The following is an 18,188-nucleotide window of genomic DNA, read 5'->3' as shown; positions in this document are numbered from 1 at the left end:
ATCAAGTAGAATAAAGTACAAAAGCCATGTGGCAGGTTCACACAATGCACAGTGTGTGTGTGTACAGCAGTTCCCAGTGCGTGAAGCAGCCAGTTACGTATAAATAAATATGTTAATTTTATTGTGATACCTGTAATAAATATCATACTCATGCTTTAATTAACTTGCCTAAACTCTAGCAGGTTTTTACTTTAAAACTGATGCCAGTTATAAGAAAGGAGACAATACGACACTGAATTTCACTCTAAATATAGATCTTTTCCACTGAAAGACACTAAAATGACCATTATTCGGTAACAGTGGGCATTACAAGTGACCCTAGTGCAGAAGGCAGGACAAAGCCGATACATCAGATACAGCACCCCAGTGTCAGGGAAGTGTATTTTATATTCAGCTTTCTAAATAAAATCTTGTATCTGCATGTCCACAAACACTAACTTATATGCAGTTATTTATTAGCACCATGACAGCAGATGCAGATTGCGCCTGTGTAACACAGATGAAGACTCAGTTTTACAGCTTTCTAGCAAGCTTTGAGAGCACCTGTGAACCACAGGAATCTCAAACTATGGAAAAAAACTAAAGCAAGAACATTTGTATTAAGAATTTATTTGCAATATACAAAAAGAATACATTCCTTCTATTAAATCAAGGCATAAGTTACTTTTCCATAATTAAACATGAACTACATTTTTATTCCATTCATAGACTAGATAATCTTTTCTTCATGAAAATGGTGTTGATCACAGTATTCCTGAATTCCTGCAGACAGGGGAAAAAAGTAATATACTTCAGTTGCACATCAGGAGTTAGTTATTGCTGCATCGCTCTGTCCCCTATTGGTACAAATATCACAAGTTGGGCCATTACCACCGTGAAAATGGCTTTAGGAATTTCCCAGCTGTTTGTAGTTTTAAACTGCACATCACTGCCTCTTTAGGTAGTTTCCGTAAGGTTTTCTGGTGCAATTACAATTAGAAGTGGAGGCAGTAATTAGCCAGCTGTATCACCCCTCAGCAGGCCTGCTCGAGAATCTTAGAAATCTTCTGTGAGAGCAAGTACACGCATGTCTTTTCTGAAAATTAAGGACTGAAACCAAACATTGAAACCAGTTATTAAACGCAACTTTGCTATCGCTTTAAAAGCCTGTAATAACCGATGCCCAGAAGAAGCGATCACAGTATCTGCATCTGTTACTTTCAGAATTGCTGTGCACACCTACTGGTTTTATAATTCGTGACAGAATAACGTGATGCTGTTTAGCACCTTTATGTATTGCAGAAGTGCTCAGAACCGAGAGGATTCATTTGCGCAGGGACTTTCAGACTTACTTTGAATAATATTCCTATAAGATGACGTAGCTGGAGACTCAGGTGCTTCAGACAAGAAAGACTGGCCTTTGTCACAACTTTTTCCTTGAAGAACAGGGAAAAACATGAAAGCAAAGCAGTGGGAAAAGGTAAACTTTTCTTTATTGTACCCTTTATCCTGCTCCCACTTACACCCTTCCGAAGAGCCACTGGCATCTATTCCTTTTACGGAGTCCTCACGTCAGTAACATAACCAGAACTACAGCTTACAGTTTTACAAAGGAATACTATTAGCAGAAACTGCCAGTCATTACTTTGGAATTACTGACCTGTTCCTTGATGTCATTAAATCAAGTATTAATTGCTAATAGCTACTCAGTGGGCATGAACCAAGCCTTCTCACTAGCCACAAGAGGATTTGGGTGGTGCCAGTAACAGTGAAGTTAGAGCACTAGTTTCAACGCTTAAGGCCTACAAGGTATTATTCTTCCTAGTGGTTATGATTTTATTCAGTCTGCACCTCCAGGTGATTACACCAAAGAGAAAAAAACGTTCTTCAAATATGATTAAACAGCTGAGAAGATGCAGAATATAATCTTAAGTTTCAGGCTAAGGAAGTTATCCCAGCACTCTCCTCTTTTCATATCTTGCTATGGCGCAGTTCCAGTAACTTTTGATTCAAAAAAAAGTTCTATCTACAAGTGGATATTTACTTAAGAGACAAAACGTTTAATATTCTAATTTACCAGCATCCAAGTCAGGGTTTTCCAGTAATAACATCAGATCAGTATAGGAAGAAAAACTTATTTTAAATGTAGTGCAATACAGTAACTTTACCTATTTGAGGATCTAGAGGCACTTTACCCAGGAGGGAAACATTTAAGTTTTGGCACATCTTCTCTGCACCTCCAGTAGTCGGGGGAAAGATCTGAGATTCATTCTGGGATAACATAAAATTAAGAGTTAAAATATTGCTATTCAGAAAACAAGGCATTTTTGGAGCAATGTTTTATATACAAACACCACCAATATAAAAAATTCTGTAAGATATAGATTGCCTTACCTTACACTTTGGACATATAAAGCCACTCATATTTTCCACAACGCCTATGACTGGCAGTTTCACTTTACGGCAGAAGTTGATCTCCTTCCGAACATCCTGAAGCGACACTTCCTACAAATAATAGGAAACACACTGCTATTTTGACTGTAATGTTTTGATGCTGAACCCATTAAGTTAGATCCTTAGAGCTACTTTAAATACAGTTCATAATGAATTATTACTGCTGTCTTCACATTTTGAGGAACATAAACCTGTGGTACATGCTCTAGTAACAATTCCGTGCATGGCACTGGAACAGGTACAGCAGTTCTAGCCCACTGAATGTGGTTCTGTTTTGAAATCTGACTTGACTCTAGTAAAGATTCAGCCATATTTATCTTTTATCTCCTATTAATGTCATATCTTTGGTTCTTTAAATGTAACTTTTTCACATTTTCAGTTTACAGAAAACCCTGGGCACTCTCAATAGACCAGGCAAGGGCAAGCACCCTTGTTATCTCTTTTCAAATCCAATTTCAAATAGCTTATTATCCCCTCAGACTTCTCACATATATGCCTGACCTCATTCAGTTCCCCTGTTCCCTTCTTCCCTCACCACCTATCTGGTATCGCCCTCAACATTTCACTTCCTCTACATTTTATTCTTTCAGCTGTTGTGGAAATAGCAGGTGTCTTTTGCTAGTTTGATCTCCTGCTCCTTTCCAAACCAGGCTTTAAAACCTAAGTTTGAATCCGATGTATTTTAAGTTTCAGCTCCCCAGGGCCTCGTTTTTCTTTTAAAAATGCAGCACAAAGTTGCCTACTGGAAACAACAGGCTATTTCACATGGTGGCAAACAGTGTGTCAATCCCGTCACTTAAAAACTAAACTTCTTACTGACTTCTGGACATTAAGCTGTTGGTGAGTAAATTACAAATTCGTAACGATGTGAACTCTAATCTCGAAGAAGGAAGTGAAAAGGAAGCATTTCCCTTCACCAGACAGATCATGACAGCTTTTGATTGTGAACTGCTCAGCCGTTTAGTGACCCGCTCAGATCCCCTGCTCCACCGAGACATCCATCTAGCTCACAAACCAGCCGGCTGCAGGCACAAAGCAAGGAAGTCAACCCCCTTAGATTCTGTACCATCGTTTCTCTGAAGTTAAATAGAGACTCTAAACCAAGGATTGGCTTTAACTGCCATGATGCTTCCATCAATGGAAATCCAGTTCTCATACCTGAGGGGTAGTGATTATAACAGCACCATCTATGTGCATTGCACCAAGATACTGCACAATAGATAAGTGTTCATCTGATGTTCCTGGAGGGGTATCTACAATCAGGTAGTCAATTTCACCCCAGTCCACGTCACGAAGAAATTGCTTGATCAACCCTAAAAGAAAGGATAAGAATGTGGAAAAGAGAAAAAAAATACCTCCCTGTATTTCAAATTTTAGAGTCAACTTCAAATTTTAATAGTCTAGGTATGCAGATCCTTCTAACTTGTCAACCTAAGTACAGAAATATTTATTTTTTCCCCAAGGGTTTAAAAAAACCAAACCAACTCCAACCCACACCAGTACAGCATCTGACCTTCTAAATTCATCAAATGAATATGTTCAACTAAAGAAATGAGTAAACATTCACTAATTTTTTCCTATAGCTTACTATATTATACTTACATTATTAATTAAACAAGTTCATAACACTAAATCATTCAAATACAGAAGTTGTTGAAAACACTTGACACATACCATTTTTTTTTGGTCCTCTCCAGATGACAGCATCATCAGGACTACTAAGCAAGAACCCCACGGACATAACACCTAAGTTTTCTTCAACATACTAAAAAGAGAGGTAGAGAAACTCAGTAAAGCACACAGAACAGTAAAGAAAGAGCACAGAAACCAACTCTAAAACCAGATTTTATAGAAAACGCAGTTTGGGTGCAGGAGGAAGACATCAAAAAAATAGAGGCAGAGAACCTTATGCTTCTCTTTTATTAAAGACCATTGAAAACTACAGTTTTTGTGCAACGGTCACCAACTACATTCATAGACTGAAGAAAACACAGTTGCAGTATGATTTACGTGGTTTACGGAATAACTGGAAACAGCATAAGGATAAAAGCAGCTTTCCCTCTCAGCATCAAGCTGCCTTTTTAACAGTGTACACGCTAAAGGTGATCTTTAGACAATCAACACTCCTGCAAAACTCTGCCTGCATTTTCTAAAGATGAGTGAGGTTTTTCTTGGGTGTAAGATACTTTTTGTCTGTCATTGAATAGGTGACACACTGCACAGCTGCACGATAATCAAAAATAATGAAATCAAGTAACTTATATTTATGGCCCATAGTACAGTACAAAGTCAGTAAAAAAAAGATACTTAAAATAATGACACTATTTTAGACATGTAGTTGTATTACGATTAATAAAAGAAATTTAACACTCTGATCTATATAGCCTATAGAATCTGGATATTTACGTCATTAGAAGAAGAACCAATAGAAGTACCGCCTGCTCCACCCTCACTTGTTTTTCACTTTAACAGACAGTGCCCAACCCAAACAAACCCAACAAATTTTCTGAAACAGTTACACCAACTTACCACTGGAGACCATCCAGATCCACTCTGATGAACCTGAAAATTGAAGTGACACATAAAGTTACATTAGAAATAAATACAGACATTACATAAAACATGAATGTAAGTCAAAACTGGGTAAACAGATATCCTGCCTACAAGTACAATACTGCTTTAACGGAGCAGCTGAGTTAAAAACTGCAGAAGGGCCAGATCGCCATTGATCACAGAATCACAGAAACTTCAGAGTTGGAAGGGACCTCTAGAGATCATCTAGTCCAACTCCCCTGCTAAAGCAGGACTGCCTAGAGCACATTACTCAGGACTGCATCCAGGCGGGTCTTGAAAATCTCCAGAGAAGGGGACTGCACAACCTCCCTGGGCAGCCTGTTCCAGTGCTCTGTCACCCTCACTGTAAAGAAGTTTCTCCGTGTATTTGAACGGAACTTCCTATGTTCTAGCTTGTGCCCATTGCCCCTTGTCCTGTCACTGGGAACCAATGAAAAGAGTCTGGCACCACCCTCCTTCAACCCACCCTTTAGATACTTGTATGCCATAATAAGGTCTCCCCTCAGCCTTCTCTTCTCCAGGTTAAAGAGTCCCAGCTCTCTCAGCCTCTCCTCATAAGGGAGATGCTCCAGTCCCTCAATCATCTTAGTTGCCCTACGCTGGACCCGCTCCAGTAGTTCCCTGTCCCTCTTGAACTGGGGAGCCCAAAACTGGATGCAGCATTCCAGGTGTGGCCTCACCAGTGCAGAGTAGAGGGGGAGAATGACCTCCTTCGACCTACTGGCCACGCTCTTCCCTGTGCAGCCCAGGATTCCATTGGCCTTTTTGGCAACAAGGGCACATTGTTGGCTCATGGATAATTTACTGTCTACCAGGACCCCCAGATCCTTCTCCTCAGAACTACTTCCCAGCAGGTCCACCCCTAACCTATACCGGTGCTTAGCATTCTTCCTCCCCAGGTGGAGGACCTTGCACTTGCTTTTGTTGAACCTCATTAGGTTCTTCTCTGCCCAGCTCTCCAGCCTGTCCAGGTCACGCTGGATGGCAGCACGGCCCTCCGGAGTGTCAGCCACCCCTCCCAGTTTGGTATCATCAGCGAACTTGCTGAGGATACACTCTATCCCATCATCCAGGTCATTAATGAATATACTGAACAAAGTTGGACCGAGTATTGACCGCTGGGGGACACCACTGGTTACAGGCCTCTAACTAGACTCTATGCCGCTGATCACAACCCTCTGAGTTCTGTCACACAGCCAGTTCTCGATCCACCTCACCATCACCTCATCTAGCCCATACTTCCTCAGCTTCCTAATGAGGATGTTATGGGAGACAGTGTCAAAAGCCTTGCTAAAGTCAAGGTAGATGACATCTATGGCTCTCCCCTCATCCAGACAACCCGTTATAACATCATAGAAAGCTATCAGATTGGTCAAGCATGATTTACCCTTGGTAAATCCATGTTGACCACTTCCAATGACTTCCTGTTCCTCAACATGTTTGGAGACGACATCCAGAATGAGTCGCTCCATTACCTTCTCAGGGACAGAGGTGAGACTGCCCGGTCTGTAGTTCCCTGGCTCCTCCTTCTTGCCTTTTTTAAAGATTGGAGTGATGTCAGCCTTCCTCCAGTCCTCAGGCACCTCTCCTGTTCCCCATGACCTTTCAAAGACGATGGAGAGTGGTCTAGCAATAACATCTGCCAGCTCTCTCAGCACTTGCGGGTGCATCCCGTCAGGGCCCATGGATTTATGAATGTCCAGATTGGCCAAGTGGTCTCTGACCCGGTCCTCCCCAACTGAGGGAAAATCTTCCTCTCTCCAGACCTTCCCCCTTGCCTCCAGGGTATGGGATTCGTGAGGGACGGCTTTATCAGTGAAGACCGAAGAAAAGAAGGCATTCAGTAGCTCTGCCTTCTCTGTGTCTTCCACCACTAGGGCACCCGTCTCATTCATCAGTGGGCCTACATTTTCCCTAGTCTTCCTTTTTCTATTGATATACTGATAGAAACTCTTCTTATTGTCTTTAACTGCAGTGGCCAAGCTGAGTTCTGATTGAGCTTTGGCCCTTCTAATTTTCCTCCTACATAGCTTTGTTATATCTTGATAATCCTCATAAGTTGCCAATCCCTTTTTCCAGAGAATGTAAGCTTTCCTTTTTTTCGTGTGGTCCAGCCAAAGCTCTCTATTTAGCCAGGCTGGTCTTCTTCCCCATCGGCTCATTTTTCGAGACATGGGGATGGCCGCCTTCTGTGCTTCTAAGAGCACCTGCTTGAAGTATGACCAGCCTTCCTGGGCACCTTTGCTCTTCAACACTGCCTCTCAAGGAACACTCTTGACCATGCTCCTGAACAGGCTAAAGTCTGCCCTTCGGAAATCCAAGGTGGCAGTTCTGCTGGCTCCCCGCCCTGCCAGCAGAATTCAATTCTTCAACAATTGAAAATTCTACCATCTCATGGTCACTGAGCCCAAGACGACCTCCAACCTTTACATCCCCCACAAGACCTTCTCTGTTAACAAACAGTAGGTCCAGTAGGGTACTCTCCTAGTTGGTTCCTTCACCAGCTGTGTGAGGAAGTTGTCTTCCACACACTCCAGGAACCTCTAGGACTGTTCCCTCTCTGCTGTGTTATATTTCCAGCAGACGTCTGGGAAGTTGAAGTCCCCCACAAGAACAAGGGCAAATGATCGTGAGACCTCTGCCAGCTGCTTATAGAACACTTCATCAGATTCTATGTCCTGATGTCCTGGTCTATAACAAACTCCCATCACGACGTCTGCCTTGTTGGCCTTCCCCTTAATTCTTATCCATTCACACTCAACACTGTTATTCACACTGTTAAGTTCCAGACATTCAAAACTGTCCCTAACATAGAGGGCCACCCCGCCACCTCTCCTTCCTTGCCTATCGCTTCTGAAAAGTTGGTAGCCATTGATTACTGCACTCCACTTGTCTGTGTCTTCCCACCACGTTTCTGTGATGGCAATCAGGGAATAACAACTGTGGCACTCTTTTGCAAGAAATTTACCCATGACTTTATATATTGACTTATAATATTCTAGGGCTGATAAAGAGCATTATGCTAAGATTACTTAAGTTTCAAGTAGTAGTGAATATGTGGCAGATATGCAGAAAAAGCTGGTTTGCAGAACTGGTCATCCTGAAAGCGGACAACTCTTTTAAAAACTAAATTACGCTGAACTTCTCTATTCCACCATCTTTATTTCCCTACCCATTGCCACGCAGGTTTCCCAATAAGCAGTCCTTTTAGAAGCTTTAAGTCTACATAAACCCCAAAACGTTAATGAAAAATTGAGTGGAAATCCTTTCAACAACATTTGAACACTTACCTGTTCTCCTTCGAGACCCATCATTTTTGGGATTGATGGCCCACAGATATCTATGTCCAGCAGAGCAACCTGGAAAACAAACCGACCAGCGCACCCCACTGGAAACAGGCCTACACAGGACTGCTTCCAAGGTCTAAATCATGCAACGAAAACACTGTCGTGCACTTAATACCGCACAGAAGTTCAGACCCCTGACGCGAAGGGGAACGCGACCAGCGCAGCCGCTGCCCTGCCCGGTTACCCGCGGCGTGCCGCGGGGCAGGACCCCGGGGGCACATCCCGCCGGTGCCAGCCCCTGCCAGCTCCTCCCGCCCGCGGCTCCGGGACCCTCCGCCTCCCGGCATCAGCCCGCCGCGCCGCCCCGCGCAGCCCACCTGCTTGGTCTCGTCGGCCGCCAGCCCGTGGGCCAGGAGGGCGCTGAAGGTGCTTTTCCCCACGCCGCCCTTCCCGGAGAGCACCAGGATCGTATGCTTCACCGAGCGCAGCCGCTCCCGCAGTTCCGCCGCCTCCGCTGCCGGGCGACACGCCGCCGGTCAGCCCCGCACAGACCGTACCCCCCGCCCCTCAGCGCGCCTCCCCTCAGGGCCTCCCTCACCCGGATCCGGTGCGGCGGCGCCGGCGGCGCAGAGCCTCTGGTTGGGGCATCCCTGGCAGGCGGCGGCCCTGCCCGCCTCGGCGCTGCTGGTCCCCGGGCAGTCTGCAACGGACAACGACAGACGGACTACCGGCACCCCGGCACCCCGTCCGTCCAGCTGGCCCGCCCGGCCCCGCCGCGGCCCTCACCCTCCGGCCGCGACCCGCCCGCCGCCTCCGCCATGGCGCCCGCCGCTGCGCCACCTCCGCCGCGCGAGACGGAGGCGGGGCTTGGAGAGGGCGCCCTGTGCGCACGCGCCGGCGATCTCCGTTGCCGCCGGGGGGCGGTGTTCCCGGCGGGGCGGCCGGCGCGTGTGCGCCGCCCCTGCAGCGCGGCCGTCCGGCCCCGGGCGAGCAGCCGCCTCGGCAAACAGCTTATGGAACGATAGACTGGTCCGGGTTGTGAGGGACCTTAAAGCCCATCCAGTCCCACCCCTCTGCCCTGGGCAGGGACACCTCCCACCACACCAGGCTCCTCAAAGCCCCGTCCAGCCGGGCCTTGAACACCTCCAGGGATGGGGCAGCCACAGCTTCTCTGGGCAACCTGGGCCAGGGGCTCACCACCCTCACAGCCAAGAATTTCTTCCTAATATCCAATCTAAATCTCCCCTCTTCCAGTTTAAAACTGTTACACCTCATCCTATTGCTACACTCCCTGATCCAGAGTCCCTCCCCAGCTTTCTGTAGCCCCTTCAGGTACTGTAAGGGGCTCTAAGGTCTCCCCGGAGCCTTCTCTTCTCCAGGCTGAACAGCCCCAACTCTCACGTTGCACGTATGCACTGGGGAGACGTGCACGGGTCTGTGGTGACGAGCTAAATGAGACCCATTGTGGACAGTGGCGTGTTTTTAGGGCTACGTTGAAATTTCCCCACTAGAACAGCATTAGAGAGAAGCAACTGGCACCAGTGACACCAGCGCCCCGAACCCGTTGCAGTACCAAAGCCTGGGTGCTCATCAGGACGCGGCCCCTCGGAGCTGCCGCACCCGGCTCCGCCGCTAGGAGGAGCCGTACTCACACAGCCGAGCCGGCCCCGCCACCGCACGGTATTGGACAACTCAAAGAAAACACCGCAGATTGACACGCTTTGCTTTTGTGGTTCAGAAGTTTCATACCTAGGAGATCATCTATAATTTCAGTAAAATCACGCCATTACTATATTTCACGCCAATACTATATCTAGCATTTCTGAATACATTAATTTCCATACCTTGCTAGTAGACAATTTCTATTAATTTAATGGGTACATTCATTTGGAGGATTACTCTCCCTGAACTTGGCCAATCAAATTCTGGGCAATCAGATAGCCACTGTATTTGGTACGGTTTTTATTTGGTATGTTTTATTTTGGTACCTTATTAATGAAATAAATTCATAATTAATTTTCCAAACCGAAGAAGTGTGCACCCGCTGGTGACGTAACCTTATTACTGGCCACCTTACCCCCACCACTGCTCCCTTTCTGCCTCTCCCACGGCTGCCTGAGCATGGCCTTGGCCTCTCTTCTATTTGTAACACACAGCCCAAGAACTGAATTACCGATTGCAAGCATCGGTGGTTATTCCTTGTACTGCTCATCACCCCCGCACAAACTGACGGTGCCCCTGACTGAAAGCTGCGTGACTAAAAACTGCAGTTGTAGGACTGAATCACCTACAGAGACCGCGAATCCCCAGCAGGGCATACCTTACCAACATTCAGCAAAAAACAATCCTGCCTCAAAACGCTTCCAATCTACACAGAACGAGCACTAAATCACAGGACCGTATTTAGTCTTATGAGGAGGAAAATGCTTTTCCAAGATCTTTGGCAATCCTTTCACCTTCCCTTCAGTTTCCCATTACCTATGTATAAAGTTCTCACAGCACTGTTACGGTTAAAAAAGTGCAGAGTCCAACCGTTGCAGATGCAGCGACAGCCACCTGAACGGCTGTTACACAAGTAAAACGTAGGTGTTCGGAAAAAGGCGTTAAACAGTGTGACCACTTTGCTTTGGAAAAGCGCACACATTCACATCCTTTACAGAAGTTTTCACTTTCTCTCCTGGAGATGCATGTAACAGGTATGAACCTCGAAACAACAGCCCCTCCTGTGGTGGTCACTCCTCCTGAGACAGACTGACTGACTCCTGGGGCAGGGCCCATGAATTCTAGTTTAAAAGCCACCGATGGTAACTCAGGCTTGAGAGAAAGGCAGGTTGGGGCGGTGGTTTTGGAGGAACTGTGAATGAACCAGCACATTTCCTGCTCACAAAGCCCCCTTCTCTTGCTTTGGTTGCTGTAAAAAGGGTCAGGAGCCTTGAGTATTCCCACTTCTAACCGATCAGTCACAAAACTTTATTTTTTTAACATACAAGTCTTTAAGTTACTATTTAAGGCGGCCTCACCTTGGAAACACAATATATAGAAAAGAGTATCTGGTAATATTTGGAAAGGTACCAGCTCATCCTGGTGTTACATACGTCTTTTTGAGAGAAAAATACTTCAAAGTTATCTTCTTATGAACACACTCTGCTTCAAAAAACACAAGCTTTTCAGAAAGAACACTCTGGGTAAAAAACACACACCAAAAACTTCTGAATAACTGTCCACCTACAAAAAAAAACTAGAAAAAAAATCTTAAAATACATTTAGTTAAGGTACTTGAGGAGTTTGGCCTCCGTTTTTTGGTCATTAATAAATAGGGTATCGCCCACTTTCCATTTCAAGTATGTTTACCTCAGGTAAATGCCCATCACCGCTTCATACTTGTACAACTTCTGTACTTCACTGCTCTGTAATTCTCTTCTGTGGGAAACTAATGAAAAAAATGTTATGTGGAAGTGGATCCAAATGTCTAAGCCTATTTGGGGTGGGAGGAACTGGCCAGTAAGATGTATCTGAGAAATTCATACTGTACCTTCCCTATGAAAAATTTGGCTCTGTTGTAGACCACAGCTCAGTACAGCACTTTAGGTCTGTGCTTCCTTTCAAACACATGGATTAGATTCACTGATGTCAGCAGGACTTTCCACATTTTAAACCGAGGTACGTGTTCAAATATTTTTCTTTTGGGGCCAACAGATCATTTCCTGTTCCCGGGGTTCTATCGAACATTCCCCACAAAAAGCACTAAAAGGGAAAAGTAAATCCCTTCCTCAGCACCCCCCTTCCTCCGAGCCAGCAAGGGCTCTTCTTGCAGGGGTATCGGGGCAAAAAATAGGGTTTATTTAGTGCTTGAGTCAGGCCGAACTCAGCGGTGAACTCTGGCAGCACTCTTGCAATCTCTCATGCTCAGGAATAACTTTACCCTCCTGGGCAGCTGCTGAGAATTAGTTCCATCAGTTATTGCAAGAGCAAAGTTTTTTGTGTGCGTGAGCATTTGCAGTATCAATCGTACCCTGCTGAGACACCCCGGTCTGGTGTCTGTCCACCGCATGTGGCTCCACGGCCTGCAGCTCACCTCCCTACAGTTAGCACTTACACTTGTGTGTATTTTAAACATCAGGAAAAGATAAATTTCACTTACAATGACCATTGATTTAAAATTACCTCTACTTTTTTTAGCTGGGGTGTAATGTCATGCTAGCTTTCTGAGACAAGATATGTTGTAATGTAATGCACATATCTACACATGTATTTTATTTCCCCAAGTTGGAAAAAAAAAGGTTACCAAGCTGTTCCATAGGTATATATCCGGAGAAGAAGAAACAATGGCAATTGTCTTGCATTCAACCTAGAAGAAATTTGTGCTGATTTAAGGACTCTTCGGATAGTGAAATACAGTGCCTAATTACAAATAATTATTTATGTTCAAAATTCTTGGCACAGATGGTGGGTCACAATGCAATTGTAGAGCACTGGATTTCGGAAAGAGTTTTTTGCCAGAGAGGCCAGAAGGCCAAAAGGAAAAATTAGAAAAGTAAGTTATCTGGGAAGTTACTCAACATTTTAAAGTGGAGAAAAATCATCACCAAAGAAAGGTTTCTCCCATCTTTTATACTTTTTATGAAAGATGAATACAGTTGAGGGGAAGAGCAAAACCCAAGAGAGTTACACTGTTTTTGTCCATTTGGACCAAACCACCTGCAGAGATCACTAAGACAATCGTCAAGAGATGACTCCCAGAGTCTGCGTTTCGGTTCAGAATGCTTGTCTCCACTGCCCCATTTCCCTGCAGTCACCAACTGACACACGTGAACCACTCTGAAGTAAAACTTGTATTTTGCTTCGCTGCAGGTAAGCTCACTGAAGGCGAACCTACACGTCCATCTAGAGTGAGCCTCTGGAAACCCCTCTGCACTGTAAGCAAACAGTCTCCATCCTGTCTAGACCTCTGGATCCCACCATGCACGGCGCTGCTCTGCAGGAGAAAGCACTGTTTCTTTCTGGGAAAAACAATGTGCCCTAGGACAGGGGGTACAAATGGGGCCCCCCCAGGTTTCAACCTGCTGGCAAGATGGAACAGCCCTCGGAGCCCCGTGACACCCACGGGTGTCACAAAGCACGGCACAGCCCCCAGAAGGCTGGCAGAGCCCTGGGGCTGCTCAAGGTGTCTGTGGCCACTGGACAGCCCGAGGGCAGCTGCCGGAGCCCAGGGCAGGATGGAGTTTCTGGGCACCACGCAGGTAGCCAGCTACTGCGGCAGAAGGAAGGGCTGCCTGTTCCCAGATCTAGCTCCCACCAGCACCACCAAGGACACCTATCAGTCCTACTGCCTACCGGGCTACCGCTACCTCAACTCCTGGAGGCCCAGTCAGCTTCACAAAGTGGTTTTGGTCCCTGACAGCTCTGACAAGGAATTTAATTCCACTGGGCGTCCGCCCACTGTTCTGCCTGCATTACGCTCCAGCCTGCATGCCCGCTACAGCACTCGTGACTGGCACCATGCGAACATGGTTCAGTTAAAAGGCTCCGAAGCCTCCAGGTACTGTGCTGGTAGACTGAATGCTGATTCAATGAGACTGATGCAAAATAAGGATCAACTGACTTATCTGATGCAAGAAGACAGTAGAAGAAGCCTAGGAGAGAGGATCACCAACATTGATTTCTGGAGATCTGAGCTCATCTATGAGCTAGAGTGCCTGCTGAAAGAGACCCAAGCCTTGGAAACAGCAAAGCAGCGGCTCCAATGCGCTGCAGATGCACTGCAAGGACCACTGAAGGTAGGTTTGACACAGCTAGTCATCTCATGACTGCGTTGTGGAATGGGTAAAGCAAATGGCTTTATCTCTGTTGAATACTAGTAGGACATTTACTGTTATCATCAAGGCATGTCTTGGTGAAACGTTATCCTCCGTAAGAAGGAAACCTGGCCACCATGGGCTTTATGTATAAAAGTCAACAAAGGAACCTATCCACACGCTTCCAGGCCTTCTTTTCCTTCCTTGCTGCTTGAGGCTCCAGGAGGCCAAGTGTCCCTCAGGCACTGGCCGGTCAGCTCAATACATTACAGGAGAGCAGCAGACGGCCCTCTAAGCTGCGATATCCTGATGTTCTTATCTAGTTCTGAATTTTCTGCTGTTGCTTGGTGAAAATAATATTTTCACTGAGGATGGCATATCATTTGTGTTACATTTTGAAGTTCTCCAGAATCTTAAAGGCAAATTAATTGCAACAGAAAAAGCAACAGTAATATGAGTGTCAAGGAATGATGCTAGCAAAAACTCAAAACATGCAAAAACCAGAGTCAAAGTTGCCTCATAAATGTCGTCTGGAGTACTGCTGATGGAAGATATGTCTATCAGAAATGTTTCTAGGCAAATACAAATAGAAAACCAAATTTCAGTATTCAGTAATGACTTTTTTATCTGTTTGTATCTGTACTGATTCAGAGTGGCAGGCTGAGGATGCTTTCTATTTTCTGCTGAAAGGCGTTGTGCCCGCTAATGCTGTTTCATTTATTAGTACGGTTCTAAACAAGTGGATGAGACATTAAGAGCCAAGTTAACCTGCTGGGGCAGGTTAACTGAATTCCCTACTCAATGACTGGAGTTACGCAGTCATTCTCTTGTATAGGTATGAAACTTCCAAATTTTGGCATTGGGCAAGGGAGGATGAGGGGAGATGAAATTAAAGGATTTTGCTATGGAAGAGTGTAGAACACCACAGGTGTTTTAATCCACACAATTTACAACAAAGCTTGGGCATGTTGAGAAGTAGGCCCTGCTACACATTAATAAGCAGCTAATCAAACGGCAGCTAATCCTTAAAAGTATGTATTAACCGGTAAGTAGGAATGAGCCGCTAAGACGGATCATCTACCCTCAGTAGATGTCCATTACTTGACACGTCAGCTTGGTGGCCCCGTCAGCAAGGTTCAAGGTTTCACTCCACAATGTGGTACTGAGCCTATTACAAATGTCCCTTGGTTTGCTTACAGACAGCCCTAGAATGCTTGTACCACCGTGAGATGCGGAAGGGTATAGACTTAGTTCATGATGATGTGGAAAAGAACCTCATAAAGGTAAGATCAGACTTATTAGTTCATTTTTCAAACTGTGGGAATAACTAAAATCCAACTAAATGCTTATCAGGGTAAAAGCATTGGAGTATTTTCTTCCTTTTGTTCATTTGGAAGACTGAGGGGGGAAAGGTGAAGAAACCAGGTAAAACTAAATATATTGGGAATGGTTAACGTTCTATTCATCCTTCCTGGAGCAAGAGGAGCCCAGCATCCTTGTAAGGTCTTGTCCAGTTCTATCTTCTCTCATCCTATAAAACATTTCTCAAGATGTTTTTTTTGGGCCATGGTCTATAGAATCTCAGAATTTCTTAAGGCTTACAGTATAAAATGCTGGTTTACTGCCTTGGTCTATATATAGTGTTACTGAACAAAATAAAAGAGATGGATAGTAATGATTGCTAAATCTTTTAAATAAAAAAAATAATCAAGTAACATTTTGCTAACATATTTGAAAGAAGTTCTATTGGATGTGTATGAGAACAGAAATACTAGAAAAGAACATTTTGGGACAATGGCATTGCTTCGAGCACTTTTCTGTATTAATAGATTACAGAAGGATGTGCAGACCACTTGGATAACCAAGATGCTTGTTCAGAGCCTATAGCCTGCAACTTGAGTTTTAATGAAGAAACAAGGAGCGAATATATATGAGCTGAAGTATTTCAGCACTTAATTTAGCATGAGAATTCAGGGTAGGATGAAATACTGCTAAGTGTTCTCCACAAACAGATGAAAAAAATTATTTTTTCAAAATGAAAAATAAAGACCATTTGCCTGATCTCTCCAAGCACTGCTCTGACTAGATAGTGACAATAAAGGACAACAAAGGCTCATTTTTTAATAACATTCTAAAGTTGCTGTCACTCCTACACATACTGGACAAGTACAGAGACAAAGACTGTCTTTTTAAATTTGGGGTGTCTTAAAGACTTACAAATAATTTAAAAGAGTTTATTCACTGTTTCAAAACTCACAAGTGTACACAATTAGGTAAGAGCGTATGTTGGGCTAAAACAGAGTTTTTAAAAAAGAGGTTGGAACACCATAATGTTGTTTGAGGGATGATAATTACTATGTTTGCAGAGTTTGCAGTGTGGTTGGTTTGAGTATTTTTTATTTATTTTAAGCTGAGTGGAACCTGGCTTTGAATTTGAGTAATATTTACAGTTTTGAAGAATATTACAATATACTTCCTTAGGGAGCCTGTTTCTGAAATCAGATATATTTCAACCTACTGCACTATGAGCAAAATATGTGGATTGTTCTAGAAAAATACAGAAGTAGCTAGAGAGAGTAGTTTAATGGCTTCGTTCATGTTTCAAGTTTCTTCATTATACTTAAGCCAAGCAAAATTTGACTTTATATTTATTAGAATAACTTCATCTGATAAAATGCAGTATCATGTTTGATATAATACAAAAAGTAATACAAAACTAAGTCAAAAGATACAACTTTGTAGCACTGAGGAAGAGAGGGACGAAAACACATCCTATGAGGACAGGCTGAGAGAGTTGGGGTTGTTCAGCCTGGAGAAGGTAAGGCTCTGGAGAGACCTTATTATGGCCTTTCAGCACTTCAAGGGGGTCTATAGGAAAGATGGGGACAACCTTTTTAGCAGGGCCTGTTTTAAACTAAAAGAGGGTAGATTTAGACTAGATATAAGGAAGAAATGTTTTTACAGTGAGGGTGGTGAAACACTGGCCCAGGCTGCCCAGAGAAGTTGTGGGTGCCCCATCCCTGGAAACATTCAAGGCCTGGTTGGATGGGGCTCTGAGCAACCTGATGTAGTTGAAGATGTCCCTACTTCTTGCAGGGGCTTGGACTAGATGGCCTTTAAAGGTCCTTTCCAAACTATTCTATGATTCTTGACCTACACTGCATTTGAGATATGTGAGAAGGTTGCAACATCCAGAATGCAGAATAAGAAGGGTAAATAACACTGAAACAAATGAAGTTTGATGAAAGCACTGACACTGTATATTTTCCACTGTAGGAGGTTGATGCATTCAAGGACTGTCAAGAAATATTGACAAAACTTGCACAGAAAATCAATCAACAGCTGGGGTAAGACTTTACATTTCATTCCTGTTTTAAAGATAGGAAAGCTGAATTCAGTGTTAGCTAGTATCTAACGACAGACTGAAAATGGCAAAAGCAAAATGAGAGACTTAGCCTGTTAGATGCTCATTGTCCTCCACTTCTAATTTGTACCATTGATCGAATTTGGATGTTAAACTGCAGAACAGCAATACTTACCATTTAAAGATGACTGTGACTCAATTTTTAAAGTCATGTTTATTCTGAAATTTTTCATTAAAATTAGGGACACAAAAATTATGGCTTAGTTGTGCCAGTGTTGCTATGTGGCGCACTGCAGTGATGTTCAAAGGGATTTTTTTTTTTTAATTACAAAACTAAATTCAAAGGAAATTTATTATTGACAAAAGAAACAGGAATCTAAGCACATCATAAGGTATGCGATGAGTTGTGGAGTGGACTTAAATTATTTTTAAGTATATTTGTATATATTTTTGCTATGGGAGGCTTTGGAATTTATTTCCTGTGTTTGAGAGTACACAAATATCCTAGTAAATGCAAATTAAATTTAAGTCTCACCATTTGATTAGGTAAAACTATTCTGAATACAGTGTTTTGTCAACTACACAGAACTGATACAAATTTTAAAAGCCATGTTTACATGCCACGACATGATTCGCAGAAGAAAAAGTCCAAGTATTCACACACAAGGAAGATAAAATTGTACAGCTCTTGATTATTATGCTATAGGAGAAAAAGTCATCAGTAGATTTTATAAA

The 18,188-nt window shown here is 43.9% G+C and overlaps 2 protein-coding genes across 3 annotated transcripts in view; one reads left to right on the top strand and one right to left on the bottom strand.

Moving 5' to 3' along the window:
* Window positions 1-593: 593 nt before the first annotated feature.
* Window positions 594-9,204, bottom strand: NUBP1 (NUBP iron-sulfur cluster assembly factor 1, cytosolic). Of its 2 annotated transcripts, none has more exons than XM_063345202.1 (11): window positions 9,081-9,204; window positions 8,893-8,994; window positions 8,672-8,808; window positions 8,298-8,366; window positions 4,963-4,995; window positions 4,108-4,198; window positions 3,592-3,746; window positions 2,374-2,484; window positions 2,148-2,250; window positions 1,332-1,415; window positions 594-762 (listed from the first exon to the last, which is right to left on the bottom strand). In XM_063345202.1, the coding sequence occupies exons 1-11, from the start codon at window positions 9,112-9,114 to the stop codon at window positions 710-712; spliced, it is 972 nt and encodes a 323-aa protein (XP_063201272.1). In that variant the 5' UTR covers window positions 9,115-9,204; the 3' UTR covers window positions 594-709. The 2 variants fall into 2 exon arrangements, with proteins under 2 accessions (XP_063201272.1, XP_063201271.1); XM_063345201.1 differs by lacking the exon at window positions 594-762 and adding an exon at window positions 769-1,089.
* A 4,306-nt stretch (window positions 9,205-13,510) lies between these two features.
* TEKT5 (tektin 5) overlaps window positions 13,511-18,188 on the top strand; it is a 28,338-nt gene continuing 23,660 nt past the window's right edge. The window contains exons 1-3 of the mRNA XM_063345200.1: window positions 13,511-14,075; window positions 15,293-15,372; window positions 17,366-17,436. Of these exons, the coding sequence (XP_063201270.1) occupies window positions 13,511-14,075; window positions 15,293-15,372; window positions 17,366-17,436 (716 nt within the window). The remainder of the gene's footprint in view (window positions 14,076-15,292; window positions 15,373-17,365; window positions 17,437-18,188) is intronic.

The sequence above is a fragment of the Chroicocephalus ridibundus genome, chromosome 8 (genome assembly GCF_963924245.1).
Source record: "Chroicocephalus ridibundus chromosome 8, bChrRid1.1, whole genome shotgun sequence".
NCBI lineage: Eukaryota > Metazoa > Chordata > Aves > Charadriiformes > Laridae > Chroicocephalus > Chroicocephalus ridibundus.
The sequence above is the reverse complement of the archived record's forward strand: the minus strand, read 5'-3'. Positions and strand labels throughout refer to the sequence as shown.